General features: G+C 51.0%; 1 protein-coding gene across 2 annotated transcripts in view; it reads left to right on the top strand.

The window, feature by feature from the left end:
- The first annotated feature begins 1,154 nt into the window (after nucleotides 1-1,154).
- Ptgis (prostaglandin I2 synthase) overlaps nucleotides 1,155-12,283 on the top strand; it is a 36,614-nt gene continuing 25,485 nt past the window's right edge. The window contains exon 1 of one of the 2 annotated variants that reach the window (XM_075963127.1): nucleotides 1,155-1,173. Coding sequence is in view for 1 of the 2 variants with exons in the window: in XM_075963126.1 (XP_075819241.1) it covers nucleotides 1,491-1,567 (77 nt within the window). In the remaining variant the exon portion in view is untranslated. Of the gene's footprint in view, nucleotides 1,174-1,373; nucleotides 1,568-12,283 lie in introns of those variants that run through there. The other variant, XM_075963126.1, reaches the window with a different exon arrangement.

Below are 12,283 nucleotides of genomic sequence, written 5' to 3'. Positions count from 1 at the left end.
GTGTTCTGTATGTGTGCCTGTGCGTGTGCATAGGTGTATGCACATGTGTGCATGAACGTGTGTTGTATGTGTGCTCTGTGCATGTGAACACATGCATGTGTGCGTGTGTGTGCATGTATGTGAAGCTCAGACTGGTTTCCAACTCACTATGAAGCCAAAGCTGGCCTTGAACTCCTGATCCTCCCGCCCCCACCTTCTAAGTGTTAGGGGATTGCGGGCCTGGTAGGCAGGGTAGGACTGACAACCAAAAATGAGCATGGAAGGGCTGGAGAGATGGCTCAGAGGTTAAGAGCATTGCCTGCTCTTCCAAAGGTCCTGAGTTCAATTCCCAGCAACCACATAATGGCTCACAACCATCTGTAATGCGGTCTGGTGCCCTCTTCTGGCCAGCAGGCATACACACAGAATATTGTATACATAATAAATAAATATTAAAAAAAAAATGAGCATGGAAGCCAGAGGGCCAGGTGGGGCAACACCTTGGGAGATGGTAGGAGCAAATGAGGAGGTACGGGGCGGGCGGGGGGGGGGCACAAATGCCGGGACTCCGGAGTGTGTGACTGAGGTGTATGTGTGGGAAGGAGGGTCCAGCTCCACCTGGGTCCCCTTTTTATGGCACTTGAGAGAAAGTCTGTGATCCTTTTTTAAAAAAATATTTTATTTATTTATTTAGCGTGTGTATGAATGTTTTGTCTGCATGTATATCTGTTTGTCACATGTGTGCCTGGTGTTTGTGGAGGTCAGAAGAGGGCATCAGATCCCCTAGAACTGGGGTCACAGGTGGTTGTGAGCCACCATGTGAGTGCTGGTAACTGAACCCAAACCACTGAGCTATCTCTTCAGGCTGTGATCTACCTTTCTTGACAGACACATAAGTCACTCTTAGGTAAGTAGAACCCTGATCAATGGTCTTCAAAAGAAACTGCCCTCTAGGCTTGGAGTCAAGCCCTCCTGGGGATGCAGGGGGCGGGACGGGACGGGATGGGACGGGTCGGAGATGGACAGAGAGACAGAGTAAAACGGCGCGGGGCTGACTCCCGAATGTAATGTGACCACAGGATCCTGAGGCCCTGCTGTGATCCCCACCACAGTCAGGACTGTAGGCTTGGGGCGGTCCTGAGTGGCCCTGGTCCGGGTGAGGTGGACAGTTCCCCAGCTCACACGGAAACGCAGGTCAGGACGGGCGGGGGATGGGCTGGGAAGTGTGGTTTGCACGAATGTGTAGGAAAGGCTCCCCTGGTCGCTCTGATTCAGTCTCCTCCTCTCTGCCCCCCTCCCATCACCACCGGGAGCCCGCCTCCCGAATCCCCTCTCCTCCCCTCAGCAGCAGCCCCGGCAACCCCTCCCTTCCCGCTCCTCCCTCTCCATCCCACGTTTTCCAGCCCGGCCCTTAGAGTGGGGGCCTTCGGGGCTGGCTGGACTGGGGCTCCTGTGGTCTGGTGTTGGTGGCGGTGACCTGTTGCCACCCTGCAGCCGCACACCCTCGAGCCATGTCCTGGGCCGCTCTGCTCGGCCTCCTGGCCGCGCTACTGCTGTTGCTGTTGCTGCTGAGCCGCCGGCGCGCGCGGTGAGTGTCCCCGGGACCCGACAGGGTGGGGAAGAGAAGCCAGGTGAGGCCGAGGGTTGGAGGTGTGAGGCGGGGACTGAGTTGCCGTTACCCACGCTGCAACTTCCACGGTGTCCCGTGCCCACTTATCTCTAGACCCACTGTACTCGACCCGGGTGGGAATGCTGAGGCTGGACTCGAGGGTTTGCTAGGGACACACTGATCCTGAGGGCTTCCCACTCATGGAAGACGGTCCCATGATTCACGACACACACACCAGAGGAGAAACTGAGGCCCTCCAGTCCCACAGACTGGGTAAAGTCGAACCAGATCCTTGGTCCTTAAAGTTTAGTGCCCTTGGAGACACTGCCTTTTGGAGAAAAACTAAACACTTCTCTTCATGCGGGAGAGTTCAGCTGGCAGTAAGTCTTTGTGTAAGGTATTTTAAAGTTAATTTGAATCGCTCAGGACCAGAATACATTTGACTTAAACCAAGGGCCCTCCTTGTCCTGACTCTCCTCCTTTCTCCAAGCCTTTCCTGTTGCTCAGTTTGGGAGGAACTTTCCAGATTTTTTTTTTTTAAAGAAAAGAAAAAGAAAAAAAAAAGAAACGTAAAAATCAAAACAAACAAACAAAAAAAACAAACAAACAAAGCCCAGCCACGTACACACTCTCTCAGACCAGTTTGGAAGTTAGAGAGAAGTGGCAAGTGTTATCGTACTTCCTTCGGCTACTGCTGCAGCAGCTCAGGGATCACATCCGACATTCTTGTGGGATGTTTGTTTAAAAGCCAGCCCTGGTCCACGGCTGGTCGCTGAGTTTCAGACTGTGGGAGTCCATCAGCCTTCTCAGTTTTCTGCCAGGGTCGCCTGGAGTAGTCCCACCCTGCATCCTCAGCTGGTTCAGCAATTGCTCCCTCTGTGGCTCCAGCTCTCCCGTGTTTACATCGCAGCACCTTAAAACCCCAGAAACACTGAGAACCTCACATTGCAGACTGTGTGAGTTGAGATTTCCAACAGTCAGCTCATTCCAGGCACTTTTCCAGGTGAAATTTAAACTATGTGTTTGCTTATCTGCCCCAAAAGGAGGGAAGGAAAATTCAAAAGCCGTTTCTGTAAGGAATAGCTGGGTGTCCTCAGCCGCTGGCTCGGTCTGTACCAGATCTGTCTGTGGTTTCAGCTTCCAGAGTTTCTTTCCTCACACCAGATGTTAGACATCTGTTCATGCTTCCGTCCTGGTCACCTGTGCGCCTCTTTAGCCTTTCTGTCCATGTTTTTGTCTGTGGACTTTTTGGTTGTTGTGAGAGCTTTCTTTTTAAACAAATTACTTTTACTTATTTATTTGTGTGTGTGTGTGCGCGCGTGTGTGTGTGTTTGTGTGTGCGCATGTGCATGAGCATGCACACCACAACACACATGTGGAAGTCAGAGGATAAGTTGCAGGCAACAGTTCTCTCACCGTGTGGGTCCTGGGGATCCAGCTCAGGTCAGTAGACTTGGTGGTAACCACCTTTACCCACCTAGCCATCTCGCTGATCCTGTTTCTATAGCTTTCCGCGTCTCATGTATGGCGCTCTGGTTTGCCTGCAGGGGTGCGTGACCTGTGCTATGCCTTGGGGCAGGTAGGACATCTAGGAAGGGTGGACATCCAGGTTTTGGCCATTCTCCCAGCAGGAAGTCCCCAGCCTGTGGGGCAAGTGAGTGTCCTCTGCCCCAGTTCTGTGGTTAAAGTGATGATGATGACGATGATGATGATGATGATGATGATGACGACCATGACGATGATGACAGTGTCCTGGGGTGGGGGTGGGGGATGCAACCTTCCAGCGGTGCAGATTCTTGTGGTCTGACGATTTGAAAGCTCCTTTATCTGTGGTTTTTATGCCTCTGGGCGTTATCATAGATTCTTAGTGTGGCACAAAGAACCATGGGGAAAAAGCAGAAGGAACCCAGCAGGGCAATTTTTTTTTCCAAAAGGGCTGCACCATGACCCAAGCCAGGCTCGCAACAGCTTGTCTAGCACCTGGCCATCTGTCTTTTGGTTCCAACCGTCTGTCCATTTCCAAGACACAGCCCTCACGTGCTGTAAATTCACATGAGCCTCCCAGGTCTGGCCACCTCAGTCATTTCCTGATGATGTGTTACTGATGCTGGAGTTCATGGCTGGGAAAACTCTAGGTCCCCTCTGAAAACCCGTTAAGAACATCCTACAAAACAGTGTGTCAAACATTCAAAAAATCCACCACGGTGAACTGGTATCACTTCCTTAGTTTGACATAAAATGCGTTGACCTTCTCACTGGCAATAGAGCCAATGTTGGCATCTCTCTGGAGCTCCCATTTCCACGACCACATCAGACATCCAGCAAGGCGAAGAACCAAAACCAGAGAAGGATTGGGACCTGGGACCAAATGCCTGTGGTATAGGAAATTCTATGGGTGCAGTGCCCCCCTCAAGGACTCAGTGGTACCAGGAAACTTTAGGGGTGCTGCCATCTTGGCTCATGTCATGTGGTTGGTTCACGGTCTTCACCATCTTGATGTTGTCACCTGTCAAGACGGCAACCAAGTCACACTGTTGCCTCCATCTTGATGAGGTCACCAGACAAGATGGGAACAAGCCGCAGGGTTACTTTGTGTTTCCTATGGGCTCAGCTCTCTGGTGAAATGAGCCCACCCACACTGGACAAACATTCTTGTGGGATCTGTGTAGTTCATGGGCTCAGGGTGGACTGTCACCCTCTTAATTTTTCAAATGAGCATCTGAGTCTGATTAGCATTAGGATAGAGCAGCGGAAGTTACCAGCAAACTGAAGAAGCAGAGGAAGGAATTCTGTTGTCCCAATCCAAGGAGGGAGTCCCTGTAGCTTACCACAAATTATACTGGGAGACAAACAACAGTGTCCAGGTGTTTTAATGTCCCCTGGGTTCTGAGGTCCAGGCTCTTGCTGGGCTGGGAGTCCATGAAGGAAATGGAGTGAAAGGGGAGCATGCCCAGTGCCTGTAGGGGGCACCACTTCTCAGGAAGCCTAGGAAGAAACTGGGCTGGAAAAAGTGACCTTGATGCCATTCTATCACACCTGAGCATGGCACGGCCTGGGACTGGCAGGGGTTGGTTTTCTTTTTAATTTTATGTGTCTGTATGTTTTCCTCACATGCATGCCTATATACCATGTATGTGTCTGGTGCCCAGAGAGGCCAGAAGGGGGCACCAGATCCCCTGGAACTACAGTTACAGGTGGTTGTGAGCCATTAAGTGGGTGCTGGGAACTGAACCTGGGTCCTTTGAAAGCAACAAGCGCTCTTAACCACTGAGCTGTCTCTTTAGCCGCCATTGGCAGGAATTTAAGTCATTGAGAAACCAACTTGTTAAAATAGTTAATCCTGATTTAAAACCTTTGCAGCTGTGTGTGGTGTTTTTACCCAGTCAGAAAAGCAGCTTCCTGGAACCATGTGGTCCCAGACAGTGTTGGACCTGACCACACTGAGTGGATGTCTCTTGTCCCTTTCTCCAAAGTCTCCTGGGCTCTCGGAAGGAACTGGTCGGAAAGGGACCCACGCCCAGAAAGGGGAGATAGGAAATCACACGTAGAGTTTTGAGGTCTCTTGCATTGTTCAGTCTCTCCTTTGGTGGAAAAGGAAGAGAACGTTGAATGGGAACCTGTGGGCTGGCCAGAGGAGTTGGTTTCTATTTCCTTTCTTTTTCTTTTATATTTTTGACCTGATTATTTTACATTCCAATCCTTAGAGATCAAGCCCCGACTTTTGTATCAAAATACAGAGTCCATTCATGTAATATTTTCCTGGGCCCTTCCCTGAACTGCTGGAAATTTTTCATTCTGGTATTGTTACTGATCGGAAAGAGTTTCATTTGTCCCAGCCCCTGTGGGCCCCAGCAATGGGCCATGGGATGTCTCCCCCAAGCGAAAGGATCCAGGTGGATTTGAAATCCGGGATGAACCTTAATCGCCAGAAGAGAATAATCTTGATGCTGCACAAAGGAACACACCAACAATGCCAAAGTAACTAGGCAAGGGAGTTTCTTTTTTGTAAAAAGTGTGTGCCGTGACCCAAACCGGGCTAGTGGGCATGCCAGGGCAAGGTCACTTCATGTCTGTCTTAGCGCACATTGTGACTGTGTTTCTCCATGGCTGGGGTCCAGTTTCTCAGTCTGTCTTTTAGTGTCCTGTGGTTTTAAGTGAATCTACACAAAGGAAATGAGGGACTGGTGGGGTGGATCAGCTGTGCCAGTCACTGAGTTCTGGGGATGATGTGGCCTCAGCCAGGGGAGGAGATGAAAAGAGGTCCATAAACGTTTTACAATGTGGGGGAGATTTATGGAATATTGGCTCTTGGTGGCCTAGCCAGTTTTTTTTAATAGAAAAAACCAAACCAAAAACATTCCTCACATGGCACCTGGGAAAGTAATTGAGAAGGCTTGGGAAGACATGGGCGTGGGAGATCCTGGCCACTGGGGCCGACAGTAGGACCCTGCTCACCTGCCTAAAAGCACTCTGGTTATTCCTATTAAAATATATATATTTAATTTTATATGTGTGAGTCTTTTGGCTTGAATGTATGTCTCTAAACCATATGCATGTAGTTCTCAGAAGACAATGTCAGATCCTCTGGAACTGGAGTTATAGAGGGCCGTGAGCCCTTCATTGTGGGTGCCGGGAATGGAATCTGGGATCTCTGAAAGAATCACCAGTGATTGTAACCACTGAGCCATCTCTCTAGCTTTGGTTACCCTCTTTGTAGAGGGGGACACAGAGGCTCAGGGAAGCCCTATAACCTGTTGGAGTTCTGCCCTGATTGAGACTCGGGCTGCAGGCCTTTTTCATTCCCTGGAACGACTCCTTTCATTTTCCCTCTGTTGCTTCGCTGATCTGACCACTCAAAAATCCCAGACGATAAGATCCACGGCTCCGAACCAAACAATCCCATGGAAGGAAAAGATAGGCAAGCATTGGAAGACAAGCACATAGGCGGGACCCAAAGTTTGGGTGGAAATACGCAAGGCTCTTCTCCACCCTGCCCCATTCCTTTCTCCTGACCAAACCTGGGGTGACTTCTACCACCCCATCACACTACTGAGGTTTGACAGGCTGCACAGAAAGTACGTGCCGTATCTATCCTTCAATTCCCCAAGTTCCTGCTTGTCCCAGCAAAATCAGACTATGCCGGTGGGTGGGTGACTATCCGCCCTCCAGCATTTCCAAAAAACACCCCAAAAAACAAACCCTCAATTTTGTTTTTAAATAAGAGCATTGTTTTCAGAAGAAGAGGCTTACTACACAGCGTTAGGGAAGCAGGTCATAATTACAATAATTTAGCAGGGTGTAAGTCTGTTCCTGTCACCTAAGACTCTCCTCGGTCCTGGAGTCCAAATTAGTAATGAGGACCAAGGGAACACGAAAACCATCTCTTTCCTGGGACTCTTACGTTCCCACGTGTTTTGTGGTGTTCTTTTATGTTTAAAGAAGCAAAGCTCCGTCATAGGAAAGACAGCAGAAGTGAACTGGCTCTCTCACGTCCCATGTGAGTCCCCAGATCTCCACACCGTGCTAAATGTCATAAACTTTTTACACACAGAGGATTCAGCTATGTCTGAGATGAGTGGTCCAAGACCCCCTTTCCCCGTGTTTGTTTTAAAATATCACATAAAAATGTTATGATGCTGTACTCCCAAACGTTCCAGACCATGTATCAAAAAGGGAGAGTCTTAATTCCATGATCCTGTCCTGGTGAAACACGGGTCTTACTGGCCTGCTTGTCCCCGTCCAGATACAGATTTCTGTGACTGTTGACAGGACTTTAAAGCCTTGTTTAACATCTATGACTGTTCTCTCTGGGGACAGTGTAGATGACGACGGCTGTAGGGGGTGGAGTTAGCAATGTCCTGTGTGGGCCCATTGAGCATAGTGACTTGCCAAGTAGTTACCAGCAACGTTCTTTCTGCTTTCTAGGCCTTAGTGAGAAGATGGTCAGTCAGGGCAGAGTCATTTGCCATCAAGCCTGGCCTCCCAAATTCACTGCCCAGAACCCACAAGTGGAAGTTGAGAACCGACTCCCCCAACTTGTCCTCTGACCTCCACGCATGCGCCACAGCCCACAGACCCACTCAAGTTTCCCCACTGGTAATCTGAGGTTGCTTGTGTGTGCTTCGTCCCTAGCCGCTTTCCCAGCGGAGTGTGGCCTGGCTGTTGAGAGAAGTCTCATGAGTGGGGGTCCTTGACCGAGGGATTAGAGGGGGTCCTCGGTGTTATTGAGGAAGGTGTAGCCTGGGCTGGGAAGGAGGCGAGGTTTCTATGTAGGAATGGATGTCGTTTTTAACAAGCGTAAGACAGAGGTCACTAAATGGTCCTACTAGGGGGTTAGTTCCTTCCGGTAACAAGTGGGGGTGGGCGGAGGGCTTCATATACAAAAATCTAGTCCTCCAGCTTCACGTGGAACTGGGAAAACACAGCCACACTTCCTTGGGTTTGGTGCTGCAGCTCCTTCTAAGCCTCAGCACAGACCCTGCCTCCTACCGCTGCCTCTCCAGCCCACTGCTGGTCTGTCTGTCACAGGACCCTCTGCTGTGCTGTGGGGAGCCAGACGTAATAAGAAACTGGACTCTCTGTCTGCCTCAAAAGCCAAGTCCAAACTAAGAACCTGCCCCGAGCAGGCCGTGCGCCGCTACCAATGCTGTCTCTAAGGATTTGGCTACCTGTACTTATGCTTGTGTGTGCATTGTGTGGGGCTGTAGGCTGTGGCACACGTGTGAATGTGGAGGTCAGAGGACAAGTTGGGGGAGCTGCTTCTTAACTCCCACTTGTGGGTTCTGGGCAGTGAATTTGGGTGGCCAGGCTTGGCGGCAAATCACTCTACCTTGAATGACCATCTCGCTGGCCCCTCCTTGTGTGTACACATGTTTGTGTGTGTGCTGTGGAGGAGGCCGGAGGTAGATACATGGTATTGTCCTCAGTTGCTCTCTTCCTTATTTTGTGAGACAGTCTTTCACTGAGCCTGGTGGAGGTTAACATCTGAAAACCCTCCTTTTCTTCCTTCCTTCCTTTTTTTTTTTTTTTAGACAGGCTCCCGTACCTTGGGATGGCCTTGGCCTTGAGTATGACCTTAAACTCCCAAACTCCTGCCCCACTTCATGTGTGCTGGGGTCCCGGGGTTTGCAACCATGTCCAGTTTACTCATGCTGAGGATGAATCCACGCGTGCTTGCAAGCCTTCTACCTATGGAGCCACAGCCCACGCTCCGCCATCTGCTTTTTCTAACAGGCAATGGCAGAGGGGGAAGCAACGTGGAATAGCTTTAGGAGAGTCTGTCTTAGTGAAAATAGGAACCCCCGGAGGCCTGTGGATGCATTCTGGAGAAAGGCTGGGCTAAGTAGGTTAAGAGAATTGGAGAGAAACTCAGCTCCCCAACCCGCAGAGGAGAACTGAGCCCTGCTCCATTCCCCAGAAAACCCTCCTGGAGCTCCTCCTCTACTCTGAATTGAAGTTCGCGCAGAGAGGTTAGGCAGCCTGCTAGCAATGCACAGCCAATGAAGCCAGCCTCTGAGCTGGGCGTTTCGGAACCCAGACTGCACGCCAGCTTCTTCACCTGCCTTGATCCTCTCAGCAGCTCTGGTAGGCGAGCCTGCTCGCTGAGTCTGACTATGTGCACAATGCGGTCATGTGACGTATGTTCTTTAAGCACCTAGCAGGCTCCATGCAGTTCCCAGAGTTTGAGTCTTGGAATATACCACCCAGTGAAGACACCATCCTCAAGTCGGGGTTCCCTCAGAGGGAGCTTCCACAGGCTCCCTTCCCTGTCTCACAAAGGCTGCGGCAGATCTGGCTCTGGGGTCTGTTAGTGAGGACCCATCAGAGGCTCCTGCCTGGTGGGATCAGCATTCTAGGAGAGGCCACAGGGACGTCTTGGTATCTGACCGTGGAACCCAGGAGAGGAGGGCCAAGCCTCAAGTATTTCCCTCCCCCAATGTCTGGCCTGGCAGAGCCTCAAAAGAGTGAGAGTGTCAATTAGCCCTGGAAGGCCACAGGCCCTGAAATAGAGTCTCCTTAGCCCCAGCTGTCCACAGGCTGACTCACTCTGGAATGTGGCTGGGACTGACTCGGATTGGCTTGGGGTCCAGTGCAGGGGAACCGCTGGCTGCCTGAGGGGCTGGGCGCCCAGGCTCCAGCTTCCTGCCTTTGTCTGGGCCTTCTTGGGTTTCTCTGTGGGAAGAAGGGCATAGCCAGAAATAACACCTGGTTCAAGCCTGGAGGAAGAGGCCCCTCCGGCCCCGAAGATGGCCTAGGGACAATCACAGGTGACTGTTTCCTCATCTGTAAAGTGGGGGTACAAATGGTCACTAGGGGGTGAGCACTGGAAACCCAGCACTTCTATGGGGAACCTCCAGGCAAGGGCCTCAGTCTCCCCATGACTATTTTCTTCACTGTAAAAGTAGAGCCTGCCATCTACTGAGTATCAGGGGAGGAGTCACGGGGTTATGGGAGGAGCCAATGAGTCAGGGGAGGAGCCACCGAGTTATGGGCTCTAAACACCAACTGCAACTACTCAGGAAGGCAAACACTGATGTTCTGAGTGGCAGCTCCCGTGGAGCTGTAGCTCAGTAAAGGACACCCAGGAGGCTTCTGGGTCTTTCTCCTAGTTGCTCCTAGCTGCCAGTGTCAGGGGATCTCCTAGACATTCTTTTTACTCTTGTTGGATGGGCACTGTTCATAACGCAGCTCTTCCCATTTTATAGGCTAGGAAACGGAGACAGAGAGGAGCTAAGTTATAAACTGGCTGGAAGTCCAGCTGGATTTGAGCCCAGGAAGACCAGTGTCCAAGTCTGGGTGGTAACCACTGGCCATCTGGCCACCCTTGCACAACCCACTTTTCTGGGTCTTGATCCCACACTTGGGCCTGGGTTGGTGGGGGCAGGTGCACACTAGCTACTGGGCACCCGGCATGACAGAAGAGCCCTCTAGCCCAGGGCTACAAAGGGATTGGGAAGGCGAAGGCCCCTTCAGCCCCTGGAGCCCCTGGAAGCAGAGACATGCTGGCTTTGTTGGGCTTCTCTGAGCTCAGAGAGGCTGAGTTTGCCAATGCTTCAGAAGCTGTCCGGTGGGGGCGGGGGGTGAGGTGCTGAAGAGTGAGGCCCTTCCTGAGGCCCCCAACATTGTCTCCTGGTATGTTGTGGTCTTCTCCAGCCTTGGCCATCTTGTCCTGCCTGCTTCTGACCCCCACTCTCTAGGGACAACCCAATGGAGATGCAGGAAGCAGAGGGAGAAAGGCTGCGGAAAGCCTGTGCTCCCCTGAATTGCTGGATGTGAACCAAATGGGGAAACTGATGCCAGGCCTTTCCTCTTGGACAGTCACCAGAATCCCCGGCCCTGTCCTCCTTCCTCTTGCTCTGCCTTACTGCTACCATATATAAAAAACAGGTCACCAAGAAATTCCTGCTTCAGCCGCTCCGCAGGATCCTCAATATATGTGGTGTAGAAGCCAGACTCTCTCCTGACCTTCAGGCCCTCAAGGTCTTCAAAGTCATCTCTAACACCCTTACTTACCTAATGTCTGTACATTGTCCACTCTAGAAAGCTCTATCCCGCACACTTCCACCCCAGGACCTTTGCACTCACCATTCCCTCTCCCTGCAGCTTCTTCTTCCCTCCTCCCACAGTCTTTTCACCCTCTGGCCATGGGGACATCCTCCTCCATCACCTTCTTCTTCCATCCAGGCTTCCATTGTCTTGGTCATTGTTCTGAACTTTTTATTCAATGAGATACAACTCACATATTATAAAATTCAACACTTAACACTGTAACTCAGGGTTTTAGTATCATCACGAAGCTGGACGGCCGTCACCCCTAATTCCAGAACATTTTCTCGCTGAACCGAAACCTTGAATCTGTCAGCAGCGATTCTCCATGCTTGTTCCCCAGACACCCTGTAATCTACGCCTAGCCCAGTGGATTTCCCAACTCTGGGTCTGGCTTCCACTTTGCACCGTGCCTGTAAGGCTCAGCACTGCTTCGTTCTTTCTTCGAGGCTGAATGGTATTCTGTAGCACGGGACACGCCACGTGCAGTTGAGCTCACGCAAAGCTGTTTCTGCTCCCCAGCTGTTATGAGCAATGCTACCATGGGCAACAACATGCCTGCTTACCTGTGAGCATGTTTCTATTTCTCGGGGATAGATTGCTTCGTTGTGTAGCATGCGTAAAGGTTAAGGAGCTGCCAGCCTGGTTTCTAAAGTGGCTGTGTCCGTGGACACCGTGTATTCAGTTTCTTATTTATTTATTCATTCATTCATTCATTCATTCATTCGTTTGTTTTTTCAACACAGAGTTTTTCTGTGTAGCTTTGGCTGTCCCGGAACTCACTCTGTAGACCAGGCTGGCCTCGAACTCACAGAGATCTGCCTGCACCTGCCTCCCGAGTGCTGGGATTAAAGGTGCGCACCATCACCACCCTGCATGTTACAGTTCCTTCATATACTTGCAAACTCTTATTTTTCTTTTAACTTAAAAATGAAAAAGCCCTGCAGCCGCTAGAGAGTGGGTACAAAATAAGGCCTTTGTGGGAAGGAGACAGCCTATATCCTTGGCTTTCCCCCAGGCCATGGCCTGGCTCTTGCCTTGGAGGGCTCTCAGGGTTGGAACCACTGAGCGGAACGGAGCGGAGCCTGCGTCCTGCCAATCTGGCACTGGCACTACTCCCTTCCTGTGGACAACAGAGGGAGTGTGAGA

This window comes from Microtus pennsylvanicus, chromosome 2 (assembly GCF_037038515.1).
Source record: "Microtus pennsylvanicus isolate mMicPen1 chromosome 2, mMicPen1.hap1, whole genome shotgun sequence".
Lineage (NCBI taxonomy): Eukaryota > Metazoa > Chordata > Mammalia > Rodentia > Cricetidae > Microtus > Microtus pennsylvanicus.
Note: the sequence above shows the minus strand (reverse complement) of the source record. Positions and strands in the feature narration are given on the sequence as shown.